General features: G+C 42.9%; 1 protein-coding gene across 2 annotated transcripts in view; it reads left to right on the forward strand.

Annotated features, from left to right (window-relative positions):
- Positions 1-23,694, forward strand: part of LOC138511606 (E3 ubiquitin-protein ligase TRIM39-like) — a 1,024,620-nt gene that overhangs the window by 181,786 nt on the left and 819,140 nt on the right. For both annotated transcript variants that reach the window (XM_069627393.1, XM_069627392.1), the window contains exon 3: positions 23,296-23,526. In XM_069627393.1, the coding sequence (XP_069483494.1) occupies positions 23,296-23,526 (231 nt within the window). The remainder of the gene's footprint in view (positions 1-23,295; positions 23,527-23,694) is intronic.

Raw genomic sequence — 23,694 nt, forward strand, 5'->3', positions numbered from 1 at the left:
AAAGGATATTTTTGCAAATCTGTCTTGTGTTTTATTTTTTGCAAGGTGTCAAAATGTAAGTACAAAAACTAGTAATATAAATTTGGTGTCTGGGCAGTGAACCTGGCCCTCGTCAAGGAGAAATCTGTACTCTGATTTGCTTGTTTGGGTTTATGCGGCATGGCTGAAGCCCTTGTTTTGAATGGGAAAAAGAATTATACTTACGGCTATAGGCTGAAGTGGTGGGCTGGATTGCAACAAACCTGCACATGTAGCATCAGCAAGTACCTGAAAGCATGCTTTTGCAAACGTTTCCTGTGTTTCTTTCCCCCAAACTGTCAAAATGTACGTACAGAAAACAGTGATATAACTTTGGTGCCTGGATAGTGGGTTTGGCCATCTGCAAGGATGAATGCCTACTCTGATTTACTTATTGGGGCATGCAGCATGGCCGAAGCCCATGCCCCATGGATTGTGGAGACTGGTTTTGGCTGCAAGCCATGACCACTGGCCATTGGTCACATTATGAGGGTATAGTGGACACTGAACTATGATGGAGTGTAGGTTCAGGGAATAACGGGTGTGGTTTGGTGCGGCTGGAGTCATGGTCGAGCCTCATGCCCTAGGCAATTCAACCATAACTTGCATCCACAGCATGCGCTGCTGATAATGACACACATCAGTATACATTGCAAAGAATATGTTTGTTAAAGGAGGTTTATATTTCTTTCATATATGTTAAAAGAGGAATTCTTAATAACTTATATACAGTGATGTAACATCACGAAACCTATGAAAGTCACAGAAAAAACGTTGTTAAAAGGATGTTATTGTTAAGATGCACTAATAAAACCTATGAAATTTGGTGAAATTTTTTGTTGAAGGGACGTTATGGTTAAGTTGCAGTCACAAAAACCTATTGAATTCAGGGAAAAAACATTGTTAAAGGGACGGTTTGGCTACAAGTAAAATTGAAAAACACAAGTAATTCACCAGTTCTGGTAAGTTATGCAACCACAACTCGTGCTACCACCATACACTGCTAACACTAGCACCTAGGACAGCAAAGATGACATAACAAATGACATCATCAAAGACATAATGGATGACATCATATATGATATTACTACTGCATAACAATGGAAATGGAACATCGGTATAAGGTAGTAAGCTCTACTGTAACAGCGCTGCGATGCCACAGGGCCGCCTGTGCGCTTTATACATTTAAATAAATAAATAAATAAATAAGGTGTACCGCTTGCGGTCTCATTTGCAACATATCAAAGGTGATCAGTAGCCTTGTAATAAACTAGTCCATCACACATAAAAGGTGCTTATTGAAAAAAAACTTTGTAGTGAAGTTTTTTGTGAATACAGCAATCAAATATTCCATAAAGAGAATGCAGTATGGATCATAGAACTACAGTATTCTTAAAATGGTATGTTTAGGTAGTACAATGATAAGTCGAAGTTTATCACATTCTTGAGATATGTACTATCTTCGTGGGACCTACTTTTTGTTCTATGTATGTGCATGAGGACCTCAGGGCAAATACTAAAGAAAAAAACTTCAGAATATAGCACAAGGTTAAGCTCTACATGCACAGTACCTTTATAGTATGTGTATCATGGTTTCAATGTATAATAACCACATGAAGTGTCAGCTTAAAATTAATACAGTCACTGAACAAAAACAGCCACCCCAGATTTGTGATGTCATCAACGATGTCATTGATGATGGCATCCGTGATGTCATCTTTGATGTCCTGGGTGTTAGTGTTAGCAGTGCACGGCGGTGGTGCAAGTTATGGTTGCATAGTTTACCGTAACTGGCGCATTTCTTGGGTTTTTTGATTTTACTTGTAACCATAACGTCCCTTTAACACATTTTTTTCTGTGAATCTGATACGTTTTTGTTACTGTAATTTAACCATAACGCCCTTTTAACAACGTTTTTTTAAGTACATTTATATATAGATATATATTCAAGGAAAAAGCTTTAGTTGCAGGGGCGTTAAGGTGGCACCTTAACGCAACAAAACCCCTGAAATTCAGCTAAAGCCACCTTAACTTTGAGCCCCCTGTTGCACAGCCTATGACCACAGTGATGACATTAGATGACATCACGGATGACATCACTAATGACATAATCTGTGACATACACACATGTCAATGTATAAACAAATTGGATATCATTTACAGATTACTTTTACTTTGTTCAGTATGTGTTTTATTTCAATGTTAATATCTTAATCGCTTACAAAAGACACAGAAAGCAATATACATCTATGTACATGTTTTCAAGCAAATGTTGAATTTTAAAACTTCATTTCTTTTCTATACATATACACATTTAGAGTAATAATCCATTTTTTTCAATACCCATATATGAATATTCTTCAAATATAGCCCAATACTTAGTTATTCCCTGTTTTAAAGCACTTCTCAGGTCATTTAGAAAATGATACGTGTACACATTTTTCTTACAATGAACCAACTGAGTATTTACGTATGTTTATTTCAAAACGTAAATGATAGGGTTCAACATGTGTCACTTTCTATTTATTTCTGCTAACTCTTTTTGTAAATATATATACAGATTATAGTATAGTGAACATGTCTTAGATATATTTTGCACAAATAGGACCATTTTAAGCAGTGTATAAGCAGTGTATTATGTATAATTCAGATATCTTTTACCAAATTACTACAAAGGAAAGCTTCACAAGCAGGGATATGATGCATGTGTAGCTGTTTACTGTTTTAAACAATGTACTTATTGTTGTGAACTATTCTAGATTGCTATTATCAAATTTGTAGAAACGTAAGAGTGGTCAATATATGGGCAAATATGAAGTGTGATCATATGTCTGATGCCATTCGTTAAATAATCATTGATGTCATTTATGATGCTATTAGCAATGTCACCAGTGATGTCATCAGTGATGCCATCCGTGACGCCATCAGTGCTGTCATAGGTGATGTTATTAGTGATGTCACCAGTGGCATCATCAGCGATGCCATCGTCTGCGCAACATGGGTGCAAATTTAAGGTGGCTTTAGTTGAATTTCAGGGGTTTTGTTGCGTTAACTTCCCACCTTAACGTCCCTGCAACTAAAGTTTTTTCCTTGAATTTCGAAGTTTTTGTTACAATGTATTGCTCACCTTAACGTTTCAAGGGTTTTGTTATTCCATAGATTTTTAGAACGGTACCAGACCACTAGCCATGGCCTTGGGCCATCGTCAGCGGGCACAGACTTTGGCCGTGCCCACTGTCCATTTTAAAACACTACCAGACCACTACACATGACCTTCGGCCATGGCCAGTGGGAATGGTCACTCTATATTTTAAAAACTTACAACCCATCGTACAAAGACGTTAATCAATCAAAAACTGATTTTCACCTGTTTGGACAGTGGTATTGTTATGTATAAAAAATTGCAGGCTGTAAGAACAATGTTTTTAGGCAATGCTCAGTGAGATTAAAGGATTTGCCATGGACCACACACGTTGGTTAAGCAGCGTGCTACAAGCCCCTTCTTTTATGGCCGGTCTCATGGTGACTGTTGGGATACATCGCACAACCCCAACTGCATTTAAGCAGCATGGAAAAGGGGAAAAATATGACCAGCTGCAAGAATAACATATATACAGGTCATTTTGGCCCCATAGCAAAAATCAAAAGCTGGCACCCATGAATGTCTTATTTGACCTTCCCATTAGAAGAAACTGTGTAAGACCAAATAGCATGGAACTTTTTAAAAAAGTAACGCATACCAGAAAAATAACAGGAGAGAGTAAATGTTCCAATAAATATGATGGCAAAGTATAAAAGGTGCTCACCTTTAAACCCAGAACTCTGTCACAAAATATTCCTTGGTAAACAAAATCCCAAAACGAAAAAAGTGCTTGTGGTCTTTTGGGTAAGCGTCTACACTGGGAACATGACAACCTGAGTAAAATCCTGCTAGCCAAATATTTGAGCAAGCTTGCGAACCTAAACAAAAACAAGGGTTTGCATTCGCTCTCTGAAAAAAAGTTACGCTCTTCAGCCACATGTGTCCATACTTGTGCCCTGAAAAGCAGCCACAATCAGGGTAGAATAACTGCACCCATGTCCAGGATTACATACTCTCTTGCCACATTGTGGAAAGATACTCATGACTTACTTGCCCTCTCATAATTTTCCCTCCTCACCCTCATGTCTGGCTTTCAACAATACTCTGCTTTATATAGATAACTGGAAAAGCACACATTCCATAGAACACCAGCCATAAAACAAGGAGCATGTGGCACGCTGCTTAACGAAAGTGTGTGATCCATGGCAAAAAATGTAATCTCACTGCGCATTACCTCAAATAAATTGTGAATTCTGAAAGCCTGCTATCTTTTATACATAACAATACCACTGTCAAAACTGGTCAAAATCTGTCTATGACTGATAAAGTTCTTTGAGCGATGGTTGCATTAAAGTGGATTTCGAGCTTAATCACTCTCCTGGGCATGTGTTATCATTGCAGCCATTCATGAGGGATGTTACCCTGCTTCTGCATGCAACTAAACAATAAAAGAATATGGTTACACTGGAAAAAAAAACTGGTATTCGTGATTGTTTGAAGGGGCCACACAGGAAAACGCTGATAAACCCAGATTTTTCTATTTTTTGAAAACACTGTAAAAACACCCCAGAAGAAAAACCTAATTATAAGTATACCCGTGGCTATGGCAAAAAAATTAAATCAAATAGATGTTTTCAGTAATTTTAGTAGATAGTGAGTGAGGTCGGGGGTCGATCACTAGCCATGGGTGGCTTAACTTGGCGCGTTCCCGTTGATCTCCCCTAGATCCCCCCATAATGCCATTTTCTATGGCATTGTGAATCCCTTCTCTTCTAATAAATATGTCCTCTTGGGATTTGCAATGGTAGCGCACCGAGTGAAGCCGGTTTTGAGTCCCGCAATGCATTGAATTTCAGAGGTAAGATTCTTACTTTAACCAAACCTTTAATGGTGGACATTGAGACATGACATTTTAAAGGTTCACTTGACTTACATCTGTTGGCTGCAATTCCATGTCAAGGCATCAACCTTATTACAGAAAATAAATGTCTTCAGTCAAATTATATAGAATGTTGAAAAGGGAGCTAACAGTTACAATAGGACTGAAATGTCAGTGTTACAGCATGTAATGATGTGCTTGCTCCTGTCCGCGTGAGGGGCTGCAAAGTGAGCAGAACAGTGCTGGATGATGCTGGGAGGTCATATCTCTCAAAGGAATGAACTTTGATTTTTAAAGGAACTCTTCAGAACCATTGAGGGGTTCAGTACAACCTGCTGAACAGCAAATTCTAACAAGCTGCACTTACATTCACACCGGTTAAATCTCAAAAACGTTACAATTTGGGTGGTTTTTAAAATTCCATCTGGATGTAAAAGTACAGGTTCTGAACCTATGAAGTACACAATTACAAGTGTGCCTGCTCTAACAAAGTAATGGCTTCTGGCCCTTAGCCTGTGTTCAGAACGTACAGGCACGCGTGGTGCATTATATGCCCACTTGATTTGTAAACACATATTTCATCCATGTGCTGGGAAATTCCATATGATATTTTAAAAGCTGACTTAAGAGTCAGTTAAAGACATGGGCCTCATTACACGGACGGCGGTGGACCAAGGTGCTATTAGCACCTTGGTCCATGCCGGTAAAATACCGGCACCGCCTTGGTGGAAAGGGGAATTACCGCCCTATTCCAAGGTTGGTGGGGCGGTAATTCCCCCTTCCCCCATTGCCCTTCCTCATTCCCATTTTTGCCCCATAGGGCATAATGGGAATGGGGAAGGTGCTAATTACGGCACCGCAAATTGCGGTGCCGTAATTAGCTCCCTGGTCCCTTTGCGGGTTGGTTTTTAACACCTGCAAAAAGCAGGCGTTAAAGTCTCCAACCCGCAAAGGCACCTCGTAGTAAGGCGGTAAGGGTTAACGGTCACCGGTACCATTAACGGTGACCGTTAACCCTTACCACCGTCCGTGTAATGAGGACCACTGACTTAAGATCTGTGGGCTACAGTGATATGGCATGGCTTATACAATAGTACAGAAATAAACTACGTTATGACCTGAAAGTACATGATATAGTATCTTTAAAAAGGGGCTATCAGTTACAGTAGTGCACAAGCATGTATTTCTATGTAACCTTTTTCCTTTGCTGGCTCCTGTCTGTGTGTGGGTCTGCAAAGTGTGCAAAGCATTGCTGGTAGAATGGAGGGGAGGTTTTATCTCACAATGGAATTGAATTAAAATGTAGTGGAGGTCTTGGGGTCCATTAAGGGGTTGCAGAAGAATGTGTAGGGAGTCACACTCTCATGAGATACACTTTATGCAACACAACATATGCAGTATGTGAAATCTCAAGAAGTAGCAAGAAACAAAGATTAGGTGAAAACCCAATCATACAGCCGCTCTCTGGAATCCCATACTGGGTTTTATATTAGTTGTAATTTCACTATGTATAGTTCCTTCGATCCAATTCTTGAAAAAATACAAAAGTCAAATATATAGTGATTTTTCAATGTTGAAAATTATTTTATAGAAAGAAGTGACTAGTAGCCACCAAAATTGTTCTTCGTGAGGAAGAGATTGCCATAAATCACTCTATCTGAAGACTTATTTTTGTGCCAATGCATTTCGGAATATAACAAATTCCTTCATCAGGGCAAGTCTAAAACAATAAACACATAACATTCACATGCAATTGTGCCAACCATCCCAAGATTAATATCCAATATAGAATAATTCCCACATTAGAAACAACGTAAGTATATAAATATCAGTATGAACAATCATCATCCAAATAGTTGAAAAAATATGAAGGTAAACACATACCCGACAATGTAATGAGCCGGATCAGAAGGCAGGTCAAAAGATATAAAATAAGAAACAAATCAGTACAAAGGCAAGTAAAGTTATCACTATAACAAAATGGAGGGAATCGGGTCCATTACCTGATGTAGGTGAGTAATGGCGAAATCTATGTTTCAGAGGTCAGGCTGCTCCACCGTGTACGGCGAGTAGGTGCTGTGAATGGTAAAGTGAATATATATAAAGGACCTATTCAAAGTGTAGCTAAACGCTAAATAGAAATAAACAGGCGTGAATTGTAACTCACCATATGTAAAGAACGAAGCGGAGAAGTTCTCTCAGCGTCTGCTCAAAGCAGACTGTCTTTGTTGCATCGGCGCGTTGCCGAGCAACCTGGTTTAATAAGACACGTGATTGAAGGCAGAATGTCCTCCTTGCATCGGTGCGCAGCCAAGCAACTCAGTTGTGTAAGACACGTGATCACGGCTCTATGAACACGAGCCGTGACCCGTGTCCGAGAACTGATCAATAAACTCAATATGATCAAAATATCTAATTACTGGACCTCCTGGGGCAGTAATGATAAAAGTCATCGCCTAAGAATCAAAAAAGAAATAAGTAATCTGTCACCCATGGACATAGAAAAAATACTAAGATTGAATGAACCCATTTGGATAAAAGTAATGGCTGTTATATGAGCACCTCAGATGAGGCTGTACTAATTATGAACGTACCTAAGTAGGATGGATGGAGCCTAGGGAGCAACCCTACGGCTGTACCTTATATTTATAGTATGTGCCTTAATGCCGCTAGTGGTGTCGTCTAGACAGACGGCACCTCGGGTCCTGGGGGAACTCCAGGATGCGCAGCATGCAGGACATCTTTTAAACATGGGAAACATCTCTTGTTCATATACATTCAAGTGACCCTCAACATTCAGGTCATATACGTACTGGTGTCAATCTAAACCAAATGATGCTAAATGCAATGTAAGAAAACAATTAGAAAAAACAATTAGAGAAAACAGTGAAAGTTGATCTCCTCATTTAACCCATTGGGTGCCAGACTGCCAAGTTTGTCAATCCAATATGTCTCTCTGCGACTCAAACGTTGGCATAAATCCTCATGAGGGCTGTTCTTGGTTAAAGCTTCCAAAATTACAAATTTTATTTGGGACACGTTATGTCCATTGGCCATCCAATGTCGTGCCACAGCTGAATTAATGTTTGCATTACGAATACAAGATCGGTGTTCACCCCACCTCAATTTAGCTGTTCGGGTTGACTGTCCCACATAAAATTTCCCACACGGGCATTTAATGCCGTAGATGATATTACTACTGTCACATGTAGCAAAAGTCTTAAGCATAATCTTCTGCCCCGTCCTTGGATGGTTAATGGAGTTTCCTTTAATAACAAAATTACAGTTGACACACTGTAAACAAGGATATGTCCCAGTTCGCTGTGTCATAGGTTCCCTGACTGTAGGTTTCGTCTGCACCAATTCATCCCTTAGGTTCCTACTGCGTTGGTATGCAAAGATTGGTCTTTCACTAAAAATATCTTGAACTCGAATATCATTCTTGAAAATCTCCCAATGCTTCATAATAGTTTTCTTGATTTTGTTACTTTGCGTAGAGAACTTGGATACAAATACTGGTGACTTCAATTCTCTCTTACTTTTGGGATTCTGTTCTGATAATAGAGTCTCTCGTGATATGGCATCAACTCTGTCAGATGCCAGATCGAGTTCACCCTGCTTATATCCCCGGGCCAGAAATTTTTCTTTCATTTCCATCTGTTGCATTCTGTAGTCTTCAGGATCACTCACTATTTTCTTGACCCTAAGTAATTGGCTGTACGGTAGATTCTTCAGTAGGCTCGGCTGATGGAAGCTGAGTCGGTGCAGGAGATTATTCCGATCAGTCTCTTTCCGAAACAGTGAAGTTCTGTAGATAGTGAGTTGTTTTCTGACTTGTACATCAAGGAATGTTATGATTTCATCTGAGATCTCTCTAGTGAACTGTACCCTTTGGTCGATGCTGTTTAGATACACAAAAAATGTTTCAAAAGACTCTCTGGTTCCTTTCCAAATTCCAAAGATGTCGTCTATGTATCTCGTCCAGATGCGGATGTCCTTGTTCCATTCCTGTTTATTCAATACATGGTCTGTTTCAAATTTATACATGAAACTGTTGGCATATGAGGGTGCCATGGTAGCTCCCATTGAAGTCCCTGCAGTTTGTAGAAAAAATTGGTTGCCATATTGAAAATAGGAGTTCTCAGCAATGAATTGTAATAATGCCAGTATGAATTCCTTCTGGGCCCGTATCTCGGGTGCTTTCAGTAACAGCCATTCTACAGCCTCCATTCCCAGGTCGTGGGGTATAGAGGTGTATAAACTCTTCACGTCTATAGTAAACAACAGATCTTCAGGCAAAGGTGTCAATGAGCTAAGCTTTTGCAGGAAGTGGGTGGTATCCCTTGTGTAGGTGTTGGTCTCTTGTATCAATGGCTGTAGGAAGAAATCTATATAAATCCCTAAAGGTTGGTTGATGCTCTCTATCCCTGCAACAATTGGTCTACCTGGTGGTTTGATGGCATCTTTATGGATTTTTGGCAGCGTATAGAAATTAGGTATTCTAGGATGTTCTTTCGAGAGAAATTTTTGTGTATGCTCGTTGATCCAATCCAATTCAAATGCTTTATCTAGGAGGCTCTTCAAATTCTGTTTAATCGAAAGGGTGGGGTCATGGTCCAAACTAGCATATGTAGTCTGGTCTTGGAGCTGTCTTCTACATTCAGCATCATAGTCACATGAATTCTGAATAACCAAGGCTCCTCCCTTATCTGCAGGACGAATGGTAATACTCTTGTCACTAAACAGGTCTCTAATCAATCTCATCTCGTGTGGTTTTAAGTTCCTGTACGGAGAATTTCTGTAGCTGATACGTTCAAGGTCCCGAGTGACTAGTCTCTGGAATATTTCTATGGATGGTACTGTAATGGGTGGAACAAACCCACTTTTGACTCTAAATTCTTGAAAGTCTGGAATCTCGGTCGGACTTTCTTGTGTCTCCAACTCGTTAAAGAAGACTTTAAGTTTAAGTTTACGAACAAACTTATATAGTTCTATCTTCGTGTCAAACAAGGTGGTACCGTAAGTCGGTACGAAGCTGAGACCTTTCTGTAGAGTCTCTTCCTCTGCCTTGTTGAGTCGCCTCCCCGAAATGTTAACGACTAACTTTTCTTCTGCTGTAATCTCGTTAGGGGTTTGTTTCTTGTGTTGCCTCCTCCCCCTGCGGGTTCTTTTCGGCGGGCGCCTAAAAAAGATACAGCAGACGGAGCTTGTGCCAAAGGGCTTGTTGTCTGTGCAAGATTCTCTGTGGTTTGTTCTGCTGGAATATCAGACTCTCTCTGGGCTTCTGAATCGGAACTGGAGGTATTGTCAGATGTGTATCAAGAAGTAGCCAGTTTTAGGGTGCAGTCTTTTAAAATCTATTATTTATTAATTAAATGTTTACATTTATAAAGCGCGCAAGACGGCTCAGGGGCATCGTGGTGCAGTTAGAGCAGTGCGTGCTTGTCATCACAAATGTCAGTATATCATCGCTTTATTTTGGGAATTTGGGCAATTGAACAAGACATCTTGAAGGTTGAATTGGCACATACTTAAGATCTGTGGTCTGCAGCACCACGTCAAAATTCAACCTTATTACAGAAATATTTTGGTGATGGTCTGAAACAAGTTATAACACTATTTAAACATGAGCTAATAATTACAATAGAACACAAACCGGGATTGTGGATTATGGTCTGAAGGCAAATTATGAATAATTGTTTAAATTAAGCTAATAGTCACACTAGAACACAGACAGGAATCATTATGTAACTGCACTTGCTCTGCGCTGGCTCCTGTCCAAGTGAGGGGCTACAAAGTGACCAGAGCAGGGCTGGGAAATGGTGATGGTCGTATATCAGAAGGAAATGGAATTTGAGTTTAAAGGAAGCCTTGTGGTCCATTAAGGAGTTGCAGAGCAATGTGCTGTGCATCTCACATTGCAAAATGTTTTATTGTTATAGCTGAATTAATAAACTTTACAATATTTTATCACATTTTGTTAATCAAAAACAGAAAATACAAAAATAAAACCAAATAGACATTTTTTTCAACATTCTAAAAAAACACATACAAAGGCATAATTTATAAACATCCCTATCTATACAAATAAAACCTTCATCTTAAAAAATGTTACAAATAAGAGCACCATCTATAGAGAGAATAAAAAAACTCTCAAGAAAGTGGCCAATTTGGAGGTGTGGGCATTAAAAATGTCAGCTGAATGTAAAAGTGCAGGTTATGTACCTATGATGTGTCAATTTTCAAAAGTGCCTATTCTAACACAGTGACGGCTCATTCCCCTTACCTTGTGTTTAGAATTTACAGGCACGTGTGGGAAGGAATCAGTGGTCGAAGTGAGCGGTGCTCCTCTACTTTTTTTTTATTTTTACTGTTCCTATACTTTTAGTTTAAAAAGAAACAGTTCCGGAATGGTTTCGTTTTAAAATAAAAGTGTAGGAAGAAGTTGAAACTTGCACTTTCAGTGCACTGTACTTAACTTTCTCTTAAACAGCAGCACATGTGTTTGTGTGTTTGTATTGTGTGTGGTGGGGGCATAGTGATGGGTTTGTGGGGAGTGGGTGCGGGCCAGCAGGGAATATAGTTCTACTACTTCTTTTCGTACACTTCGACCACTGGAAATAATGCATTTTACTCCTACCCGATTTGTAAACAAATCTTTAATGTGTGTTTTTGACACTTAAACAAGATCATTTAAATGTTGAATTGTTAAAGACCTAAGATCCGTGGGCTACAACCCCATCTCAGGGTTTTCAACCATATTATAGAAAAAAGGTTGTCATTTTTCTGAAGCCAATTATTTAGAAGGAGCTAAAAGTAACAATAGAACACAGACAGGAATTTTTGTCCCCTGTTTCTGTCTTTTACGACTTTGCATTCTATTGATCGTATTTACCTCTTCTGGTCATCAGCATCTTGTACCAGTAGTAGAACAAATGCGTGATCTCCCTCTTCAAGCTCTCTCCTTTCTTAATCACCTGTCATCACTTTCAATTCTGCCCCCTCCTTTCTGATATTGATTCCTGCTCCTTCGCCCCTGTTGATACGTGTTAGTTCCCAACTATCTATTTCCTGTCTTGGTCTCCTTACCCTTCTATACCCCCTTGGGTAGTGCTCTTGTTGCATGTCACCAGCTCCAATAATCTCCTTATGCGTTCACCTTCTTCACCTAACTCCTAGCTCCTCGCCCTTAGATTCTCCTAACACATCCAGTTTGTTCACCACTTTGGGCAACTGTCTACAGAAATTCAATCTCCTCTAACATTCTCCTCACTTCCCCACCTAGCTGAGCCCTTTGTGCACCTGTCTTCTGAAGTTCCTTATAGAGTCTCTGAACTCCTCCTTGTTGAGCCCTTTTGGCACCTCCTTCGACCTCCTAATCTTCTGCTCATGGCCACTTCGGAAGCATACTTTTATTCTCCTTCTGATATTCACAACTCTTTTTCTCCAAATGTTCACCTTCCAGTACTCTCTGATATTCACTAAAGTAACATTATATTCACTTTTCTTTGCCTCCTCTCCCTCCTGATATTCATCTCTCTCCAACTACTGATTGTCACTTTTCTCCAGCTTGTCCCCATCCAGATATTCACCTCCCTTCAACTCCGGATGAAAATCACATTTGGCCATGTCTTGTCCACTCCTTGCCTTGCGCTTCTGCTCCCCCTTTCCTCTTTTGGACTCGAGCCCCTCTCTGCAGCTTTTACACTCCTGGTTATTTTTGCTTCTCTCCGACTCCTTCCCCAAGTCTTTTCCAATGCAGCTCCTTCTACAAATACCCACACTGGCACAGTGTAGCTGTGGGACAATATAGCCCTATAGAGCCTCCCCCTGGGTCAGACTTCCGGTAAGTGCATGCATTTGGCTTGTAGCTTGTAGGGCCCTGGCATTGGTTGACAATAATGAGATAAGCTTCAAGTACTTAATTGGAAGGAATATGGGCCAAGCTTATTAAATCGCTTTATGCCATCTTTGAATTCAAAAGCAGTCCTTGTAGGTAGCTGATCTCCCCCTGTCTGCTTTGCTGTGCTTTTGCCCTGAAATTGACATTCCTTTATGTGAGCGATATGTTAAATGTGAGCCTGGTATGAGAGGTTTTGGATCGATGCAGAGGCAACTACTAATAATTTGATACAGGAACCAGAGAGAGCTAATTGTGCCTAACAGCAAATGGAAATGATCTCAGAATTGTCTAATTACCCCAAACCTTTGGATGGTATCAACTACCTGAATAATTCTGCCATATTGGACCAGAACCATAATCGCTTCCATAAACTTGGTAGGAAAGCCCGGGAGCGAAAGAGACTAAAACAATGTTTAGTACAGGTTACTGAAAGTGGGCTCAGGCAGACAAACACTCCTGGTTCCCATCAGGTAACTGTTGTTAAATCTGTAGAAAATGTGTAATCCAAAATGAGAAGTAAATTAACAGAAAAAAATTAAAGAAATATATAAAAGATGCTAACAAAACGCTGGATGCATGGGTGAGGTGTCTGGCAGAAGTGACAAATGGTGCCTACCTGGTGGCTCAGTCTGAAGGAGTAGCAACCGATTTTTCTGAAGTCGAAGCGGAAAGCGAAGAAACTATCCTCAATGTTTATGAGGACGGGGAAAGTATAATGGATCCCAGAGAATCTTCTGGGCCTTCTACACTTAATCATAATCTATCTGGAAACAGGGCAAATGCAATGGAGAATCTGACTACCCGAGAAGCTCTTAACCACTACGAATCCCCAAGTAAATCTCTGGTTTCACTATTTTCATCAACAAATGGGGAGGCTTTGAATCCATCTTTTGTGCTAAATTTATTGCACACCATCCCCCAGTTACAAGTTATTACATCAAATGATATTGACATGGTGGCTTTATCAGAAGAATGGTCACCCAGGGATAGCAGATCTCAGATTCGGCTTTATTTATCCCATGTGATCGACTATGTTATTTCTTATAAATCATTCTAGAAAGTTGTTTTTTCATGCGAGAGAGATGCAAAGTATTTGAAACCCTAGCAGAAATTCTGCAATCAAACATCAAAGTCACTTGCTCCAGGGGAGTGTGAACAGTGAATTGCAATGAGCCTCTGGAGATATGCCTACTGAGGGATATATGCCCTCAACCTAGGAATGGCTGCGGGCAGCGCTGGCTGGCCATTGTAAAGATAGAGCCTGGGAAGAGGTTGAATATCATCATTCTCCTCTCTTGGAACTCCCAAGCACAAGTATATTATAATAGAGAAGGAGAGGGGGCTGATTATATTTCCCAAAATGATGTGTTAATATTTCAAGTAACATGGCTGCAACATACATTTGTTATGGATGGCTATAGAATAATAACTCGCCCAGCTCAGTGGGTAGGTTTAGACATCAGATTGGTGGATTATTATTGGGGGCAAAGTCTCATATTCCATTATACAATACTCTGTGGTTTAACAAATGTCAATGTTTTATGTGGGGAAAACTGTATGGGTCTTGCACAAGAGGATGGTGGAAGATTAACTGTAATCAGCTAAACTAATGCTGATTACAGTTTATGACCTTCCATGAGGTAAACAAACAAAATCATTAATGTTGTACATAACAAACATGAGTAATGAATGGCAATGGGGTAATCCTAATGGAGACTTAAATGCCCATTGTGTTTCGGCCAAGATGGTGTAATCGCCATATACCTGGATTGTGATTCTGTCTCATTATCAATCCATGTTGGTGAAAATGGCAAAGAAGTGGCGTGGCTTCACAGCAAATTCTGGTCTTAACAAATTGGAAAGTATTTATGGAGACGGAACAACATGCAATTTGTCATGGTCTAACTTGGAAAAGAAAAGTAATATTGACTATGCATGAATGACCCTAAAGGCCCGTAATGCTACAATAAGTCCCAACGTACCCCTCACCCAAGAAGTGATCATACAACCACTACTTTTAGCTTAAATATTTTGGCATTTAACAACTGTACGGTATTACCAAGAGAATGTGTGTGTAATCTCCAAGGTAATCGAATAAGATGGCACCAGGGAAATATGAGGAAGCTAACCAATCAAATATCCTTTTAATGAGACAGATATAATCCATCCCATTACCTCCCTACGTAACAACGGTGCACCAGGCCCAGATGGGCTTTCCAATAAAATAATGAAAACGAATCTGCCACTATGGGCATGAGTTGTGAATCGCCTATTTAAGACGATATATAAAACAGGCATAATTAATGACACATGAAAGTTATCACACATAATTCATATATTTAAAAAAGGAGAACGTTCAGACCCTGCACATTACAGATTAATAGCCCTGTAAAATGATATCTGCAACATTTTTATTAACCTCAAATGAGAGAAACTAATACATGAATGAACAAATGTAAGATACTACCCACTCATCAAACTGAATTTAGGCCAGAGCATGGGACTAGTCATATATTTGGATAATAAAACATCTGAATGACAAAACAAAGAGCATTAAGAGTGAAAGATTATTTATGGTTTTTGTGGATTATAAGGCCGCTTTTGATATGGTAGATAGATCCCTGTTAGGGAAAGAATTATAGTCAAGGTCAATGCCAATACATTTATTATCTTTCATTAGACAACTGTATGAATGTATGTCTGTTCGCATTCTACTAAATATCTCAGGTGAATTATCTAACCATATGAATACTAATAATGGCCTGAAACTGGGATGATATTGGCACCAACGGTTTTCACTTTATATGTGTCCAATTTGGACAATAGGTTAAAAAAAAAGTCAATAACTTTGCCCAAAGTTAGGCTTAACACACCTAATGTGGCTCAGTTACGCAGATGATCTTGTTATAATGGATAAAACGCCACTTGGCCTACACAGTGCTATTGACTGTTTATCTGAGTATTCAAGGCTGAGCCATCTACAAATAAACTTGGGGGAAACAAAATCATGGCCATACAAGGTTCCCCTCTTAAAAACGTATATGGATGGAACTTTGATGGAGAGTAAACCAGTTCATGTATTTGGGTCTAGTGCTTTGGGCAGGCAACCATGCAAGCCTCCTAAGGGTTTTCATACAAAAAAAGAATGCTGGTGGAACATTGATTGTAGGCCTTATAAAGCTATTTGAATGTGGTGTTCATCCCCCGTTCCAGGTGCTGGAATGGGGGATGAAGGCCATTAGCACCCTGGGTTGCCTAAGCGGTAACCTGGAGTACTAAAAAAAGAAAGGTTTTTCCATCCTACAACGGGATGCGTGCAATGTCCGGTTGTAGGAAGGAAAACTCTTTTTCAAGATGGCTGCCATGGAAAGGGGAGGCAGGTGTCTGTACAGAGCCCCTCTTCCCTTCTCACGGCAGCCAGCAGAAGACGAGGGGAAGGAGCTGATGTGAAAAAAGGTAAGTAGTGGGCCAGGGAGGGAGAAAAAATAGAGTGGCGTAGGAGAGGGGGAAGATGGTGGCGGGGGAGCCGGCCATCAGGCGGTAGGAACGCAGGCTTGGACCAGACCCAGGTGCTAATGATGCATAGTCCCTTGCATAACCTACAGATTGGAAGTGTATATGAAAAAAGAATTGGCTTGGCTAAACATCCTGGAAGAAAATATGTGGAGAAGGTCACTAGATCTAAATAGATTTGTCCCAATCCAAGCACTTAGGTTGCAGCTTGGCCTAACTTCTTTGATTACAAGCTATCGAATCAAATGTAGTCTCTGGGTATTCAAAATTATAACAAGTAATGAGGAAAATATCCTCTGTGGTATAAGTGTGCAAATTAGCAGTGGTTTATGTAAATTCTCTAAGGAACTACAGGGTTATGTGAATGCATTCAACTCAATCCATTACTGCTCAGATTGATTGGAACTGGTCAAAAGACGATGATTAGAGACATATTAGACCAGGATTGAGCAAGAAGGCATCCGAGTTGGACTGATCTTCAAATAAGAATTATTTCTCTTTAAAGATAAAATATGAGGAAAATGAAAGAGTGTCGTTCCAATGAATAAAAACAGTGCATTATGAAATTGTTGCTCTAAGGACAAATTTGCAACGTTTTGTTATGCACCTTAGATTAAACAAATAATTACATAAATAAATTAGATTGCCAAACTGTTTTAAAACCCCGCATTGGACTCTCAGAGTGGTCCATGCTCTGAATTCTATTGTGGTTGTTTATACAATAAGGGCTTTTCTAAGCTAGTTGCATATAAAGCATCAGTTCATGCACACACTCTCTGTATGGGGGTCACTGGGAGGATTAAAGTTTCCCTGAATGTCTATGTGTTCACAGCCAACCATGAATAGTTCATGCAGTGGGGGCGGGGGGAATTCTCAGTTTACAGCCTGAGTACAGCCTGTGTTATAGAATTGTTTTCCAATAAAGGGTCAATACCAGCAACAGTGTTATCTATGTGATGGAATGGAATGTTATTTGCGAGTACTGGGGGGAGACATCTAGTCTTTCTGATTAGGAATCCTACCCACCTCAAGGCCTGGTTCATGTTTTTAAAGGCCCAGTGCCCTCCTTGTACCTCAGGTTTATTTCTGTGATTGACCTGTGCCTCATGGAGGTGGTTAGGTGAGGGAGCCTGGGTTGCTCCTATGCCTCACCCATAAGCATCATCCTCTAGCTCCCATTGGTTACACCACTAGATGTCAAACCTGGCGGCGGTCGACCTTGCAACTATTATTTGTATTTGTATTTATTTGTTTATATAGCGCTTTAGACCAAAGCACTGAGTATTGAGGTGAATGATGTTCAAACAATGAGGACATTGTGAATATGGCAAGAATAATGTTGTGGCAATGTTTCTGTCTTAATCTTTGAAAAGACAACCTTTCTTTTGCCTGCATTCTTTGGCCCTCATTCCGAGTTTGGAGGTAAGTACCGTCAATTACCGGCATGGCGCAAATAGCGTGTCTGTGCTGGTAAAAGCGCACCATTACGAGTTCGCGGGCACGAGCTTTGCGCCATGCCGGTAATGACCTTAGCGCCATGGTGCAAAAATGCCAGAAAAACCCCCTACCGGCATGAACCGCACCGTAGCAAACACTACCGCCATGGGCAACGCGGCATTAGCGGTGACCGTAAGTACCGGTCACCGTTATTTACGGTCACTGTTAAAATGTGGCACCGGAAATAGCTTCATCGCACAGGAACTGGAAGGAGCACAGCACCCATCTTTAAAAACACAATCCATTGCCATCCTCACTAGACAGGACCCCTGGCACACTGTTGACATACCGGGAAGTTACCACCAGTACCGAGGAATGCCCAAAGTGCCGAAAAAGGGAGCTGCGCGCCTCCGAAAGGAGCGGTTCAGCCCTGACGAACTGCAAATGCTAGTGGATACCCTCCACGAGCATGCTGACACTGTTTTCAGCAATGACATGCGGAGGGTGGCGGTGCTAAAAAAAAGGACATCTGGGCACTTGTGGCACAGAAGGTGAGCGTAGTGGGCAACACCCCCAGCACCACAAAGGACTGCCGCCAAATGTGGGATGACCTGCGGCTGAGGGTGCAGAGCATCCTCAGCGAATAGAAACCAGGCCTTGGAGACTGGAGGAGGCCCAGGTTCGCCCATGAAACTTAAGCCGTGGGAGGAGACATGTGCGGCCATGATAGGCCCCGAATCCATCGAAGGGGTTGGAGAAATGGAGTGTGGGGCAATGTCATCCGCTGATGGAGCTGAGTGTCCAAAGTCAATACTGCCAACGCCAATGTTATGAAAGTCACTGGTAAGGTCTGGCCAAGGAGTCATGGCATGGTCGGCCACACTCCCCCACCCCCTGTAAATCATGCCGAAGCAAGTGAGACCCAGGCTAGTGCCAGGTGCGAGGCCGTAACCTATTTGACACATACCACACAAAGTGGCCCATTCCATGAGGCACACATGGCAGTTGATGTAAACAGTGTGCATGTTAGACAGCACAGTACTCGGCCAACATGAGTGACACAGACATATGCATGCATTTACCACCCAAGTATTGAATTATGTGCCGTTCCCCACCGAAATGCCGATAACCCACAAGTATCTGAATGTGCTATTGTAGCCATGTATAAATGCTGGCTCTCAAATCATCACTCATGCCGTCCCTCTCTTCCACCCCCACAGTCAGTGAGCATGACAGCGAGGAGCAGGAGAGCAACCGCCCCAGCACTTCCCGGGGCCAAGGCAGGTGCTGCCGTCCCCCAGCCAGGAAGACAACACCTGGACGCACACCACCGGCTCTAGCAAGGCCCGTGGAGGGTGCAGCACCCACCACCCCCACCCCTCCCTGCACTGGCTACAGACACATGTCCAACGCTGCGGTCTGAGGAGTCGAGTGTGGCTGGGGAGGTGGCAGCCACGGCCCCCCTCGATGTTGCCGACAGCCCCAATTCCATCTGTGGAGCGACTGAGGAGGACACATTTGAAGTCGTCCACACCCCTGATGCCGACTCCAACCCCCAGGTCTCCTATAGTGACTCGGGTGAGACCGACACACCTGAGCTATCTGGCCAAGGAGCAACACAGGGAAATGCCAGTCCTGTGGCCAGTTCCCTTTAGGAAGCGCCGGCAGGACATGTGAGCCCGATCCCCAGCAGGGCCACAACATCAGCCGCAGATGCACAGCGGGCTGAGCAGCTCATAGCCCTGATCTCTGACTTCATGCAGGACAATCGGCAGGCAAGGGAGGAGTGGCGGGATGAACTGAGGGCACTGGGCCAGGTCATGATGGACAGCACCAACCGGCTCTGTGAGGTCCTTGGCTGCATAGCAGATGCTCTGGAGGCTGCACATCCTGCACAACAGCCCCAGCATGAGGACACCCCCTCAACTAGCAACTCGACCCAGACCAGCCCACTCCATCGCTCGCCCTTTACGATGCGCCGCCAGGACATGCCTCCCCCTGGCCCCGGGAGCGCACAGTGACATTACTGCCATCCACATGTGGGCTATGTGGACCCTTTGGGACTAGTATGGGGTTGTTGTGGTGAGAGGGGGATGAGGATGTGTTTGGGAGTTGTGGTGTGAAGGGAAGAGGGGGTGAGGGTGTGTTTGGGAGTTGTGGTGGGAGAGGAAGGGGGGTGAGGGTGTGTTTGGGAGTTGTGGTGGGAGAGGGAGGGTGAGGGTGGTGGAGGGTTTGTTTTTCACATTGAAATTTTCACTTTAAATAAACCGGTTGTTCATCTAAAAAAACCAGAGTGGACATTCATCATTGCGCCTGTGTCATTTAATATTGCACAGTGCATAGTGTACATGTATCCCCACACCCAGTGCCCGATGTCCTGACATCCTCATACCCTCTGCTGACTTGTGTGTCAGAAATATTGTCCAATCAATGATAGCCGCACGGCACGTCCCTCCTGTGCATCGGCACTGTGATGCTGTCCTGCCACTTCTTCCTCCTCCTCCCCTTCTTCATCATCAGGTGGTAGCAGTTCCATGTAAGGGGCAGGGGCACGTTCCGACGGATGCACATATTGTGCAGCATTACACATGCCATGGTGATCTTGGACACCTTCTCATGGCTGTAGATGAGTGCCCCACCCGACCGGCTGAGGCAATGAAATCGTGCCTTCAACAGGCCAAAGGTCTGCTCAATCACCACACGTGTACTGGTATGGGAACGATTTTAGTCCTCCTCGAGCCTGTTCTGTGGGTTTCTGACAGGGTTCATGAGCCACGGCTTCAAGGAATAGCTTCTAGGGATAGCCACCATCACCTGCATGAGAGGGGAATGAAGGTAAGTGTTCGTACATTCATGGAAGACAACTGTACTAGTCTTACATGGCAGCAGGTGATTTCTGCCCATACGCACACCTCCCTGGATGCATTGACCCCATTTCTGGCCGTGCTATGTGTCCTGTGCAATGGAATGATGGAGGGGGTAGCCTCTTCAAGATGGGTTATGGTGTGCACTCACATCTTGTTGCACGTGCATCGTATATGCATGCAGCAGTGTTGTAGTAAAATCATTGATGTGTTGTGTTCTGTGAGATTTGGTAGTAGGGAGTGTTGGATGTAGTCAGTAGCATATTCGTCATTCTGCACTGATCAGTACCATGTTGACTTGCAGCACTCCTATGGGTGTGCGGAACCAGTGACACGCTGTGGTATCCCTGTTAGGCTCACTTCAATGCACTCCCAGGGATGGCTGTCCTGTGTGGTGAAATGCTGGAGGCAGCGACATAGTGCATATGCAGTGCATAGTGCAGGATGCCCTTACCGTGTGTGAGGGCCGCCGATGTGTGGTGGAATGTGGCCTGGTTACCTGTTAGTCATGTAGTGTTAGGTGTCGGCCTTACTTCATCACTGTGGGATTTGGTAGTCATGTGCCGTATCACTTGCTTTGGGGAACAGTGTTCGGTGAGGTGCACATCTTATGCACCCCCCTTCCCACCAAGGTGGAGTATGTATCTCCCCCCTTTCCCACCCCAGTGGAGTATGCATCCCCCCCTTCCCACCCAGGTGGAGTATGCATCTCTCCCCCCTTCCCATCCAGGTGGAGTATGCATCCCCCCCCCTCATTCCCACCCAGGTGGAGTGTGCAGCCACCCACCTCACAGCCCCGATGCACTGCCATGGCCCAGTCAGGCAACTCACCAAGCAGCCAGGCACGTCGTCCAGCATGTCGCTCCATGAAGCGTGGTAGCGTGGAGTTCCGCAGGACCAAAGAGTCATGAGTTGATCCTGGATATTGGGCACATCAATGTGTGATGCTCTTGCTGGCGTTGCATACCATCTGAACGTTGATGGAGTGGTATTGCTTGCAGTTGGGATATGCCACCTCCATGGCATGCGGGACCACCAACTCCACGTGGGTGCAGTCGAGGGCACCTATACAATTTGGCATGCCTGCCAGTGCATGGAAGGCAACTTTTGTATCGAATATCTCCTGGGGAGTCCGTGGTAGGGATATGTAGTCCCTTGTGTGCTTGAGGAGGGCATCCAGCACTTGGTTCAGTATCCGGGAAAATAAGGGTTGTGATATACCATGCATGTGCCCCACTGTGTGCTGTGCTGATAGGTGCCTGTGGCAAGGAAGTGGAGCACATTCACTACCTTCAGTAGAGGGGGGATGGCGGTGCGTATTTCTATGAGGCTCACCATGTCGCCATGTATCAGGTCCACTATGGTGGTGATGGTGTCACGGTCAAGCCGGTACAGGGTGTGGATCTGCTCTGGTGTTAGGTTGAAGGGGGTGGGTCTGATGCGAGGGATTGGTGGCTGCCGGCGTGGTAACGGTGGCTGCACTGGTGGGGCATGCTGGGCCTGTCTCACCCTCCTTCTCCTACTGTGTCTCCTCTGTGGTGGGGGCTGTGGTTGTTGTTGTTGCTGCCTTGCAAGCAGGGCCTCCAGCTCCGTAATGCTACTACTATTGGTATCATCTTGGTGTGGGAGGGGGTGTGGTGTGTGGGTGTGCTCCTTTTGTGCTGTGCCAGACTCCATTACCTCCACCTGTGCTGATTGTGTGCACCTGTGGCTCTTGGTAACACTGCTCAGGGTTCTTAATACCTTCTCGGAGATTCTGGTGTTTACTCTATGCCAGTAAGGGACTTTTTGGGCTTCAGTAGGCCTTTATTTGCATGTCCGCATGGCTTGTGATGCGTTCCGGTTTACGGCATGCCGGTAATGCCGGCATGTTGTGTCGAGTGCGCGCGCCTGGACCGCTATTTACGGCATCGTAAAGCACAATGTTGTAAATAGCGGTCTGGTTGGTCAGAATAGCCCGTAGCGGTAAGCGATGCCGGTAATCCATTACCGGCATCGTTTTTGCCTTACCTCCAACCTCAGAATGACCCCCTTTGTTTTTTTAAACCTTTTTTTTGGTATGATGGTGTAGAGTTTGGGATAACATTTGTAAAAGTCAAGTGTCATTATATGCTTACTACTAAACATTATTTGGTCGCAGTGCTGCACATCTCCACTCTAAAGGTTGCATGTTTAATGAAATCATACATTGTGTTGGTTACTTGCACTGAAGAGCCACTCTACAGCATGCATAGATGGGCAATCCCTTCAGCTCATAAAAATGTACATTGCTCATCGCTCAAGGTGCTGACATGCTTTTAATTGTGCAAGTTGATTGTGATGCAGCTCTCTGAACAGATATGGTTTAATATTACCTTCTTTTTCTGTTTTCTGTTTGGCAATGGCAGGACTGTGCATGTGTTGCTACTGGCTGGCTCTATGCAATCCATTCCTTGCTGGCCAACCAACACAATCTCATGTCCCATCTGCCAAACTGTAACATTTGCATCTTCCTACCTTGATGAAATCAAAAGTTATGCATTTAGAGGAATGGCATTCAATTCCCGAATATAGTACTTCGATTTCATGACACATATTATAGTATTTTTTCCTTCCACAGGCTGAAATAGGTGAACAGAGAATTTACATTAAAATGGAAATGGAGAAGTTACACCAACAACTAAATGATGAAGAGGAAGTCCTTCTACACAGGCTGCAGGAGGCAGAGGCTTCATTGTCCATTATTCATACAAACGTCATAGAAAAAATGTCAGATGAAATAATAAACCGCCATGAATTCATTGTTAAGATAGAGACTAAGTGTCAGCAGCCAGCAAAGGAATTCATAAAGGTGAGATAATGGGTAATGCAACATATCTCCATTTATTTTTAAAAAAACTGAAAGTACAGCAGTAAGGTTCCAAAATGTCTAGAAACTATGGGCCTGATTCACAGAAGTGTTTTATAATTGTGCAGTCCCATCGACAAGTAATCTGTGAATCAGGCCCTATATGTCCAA

This window comes from Ambystoma mexicanum, chromosome 6p (assembly GCF_040938575.1).
Source record: "Ambystoma mexicanum isolate Mex_15411 chromosome 6p, UKY_AmexF1_1, whole genome shotgun sequence".
Classification (NCBI taxonomy): Eukaryota; Metazoa; Chordata; class Amphibia; order Caudata; family Ambystomatidae; genus Ambystoma; species Ambystoma mexicanum.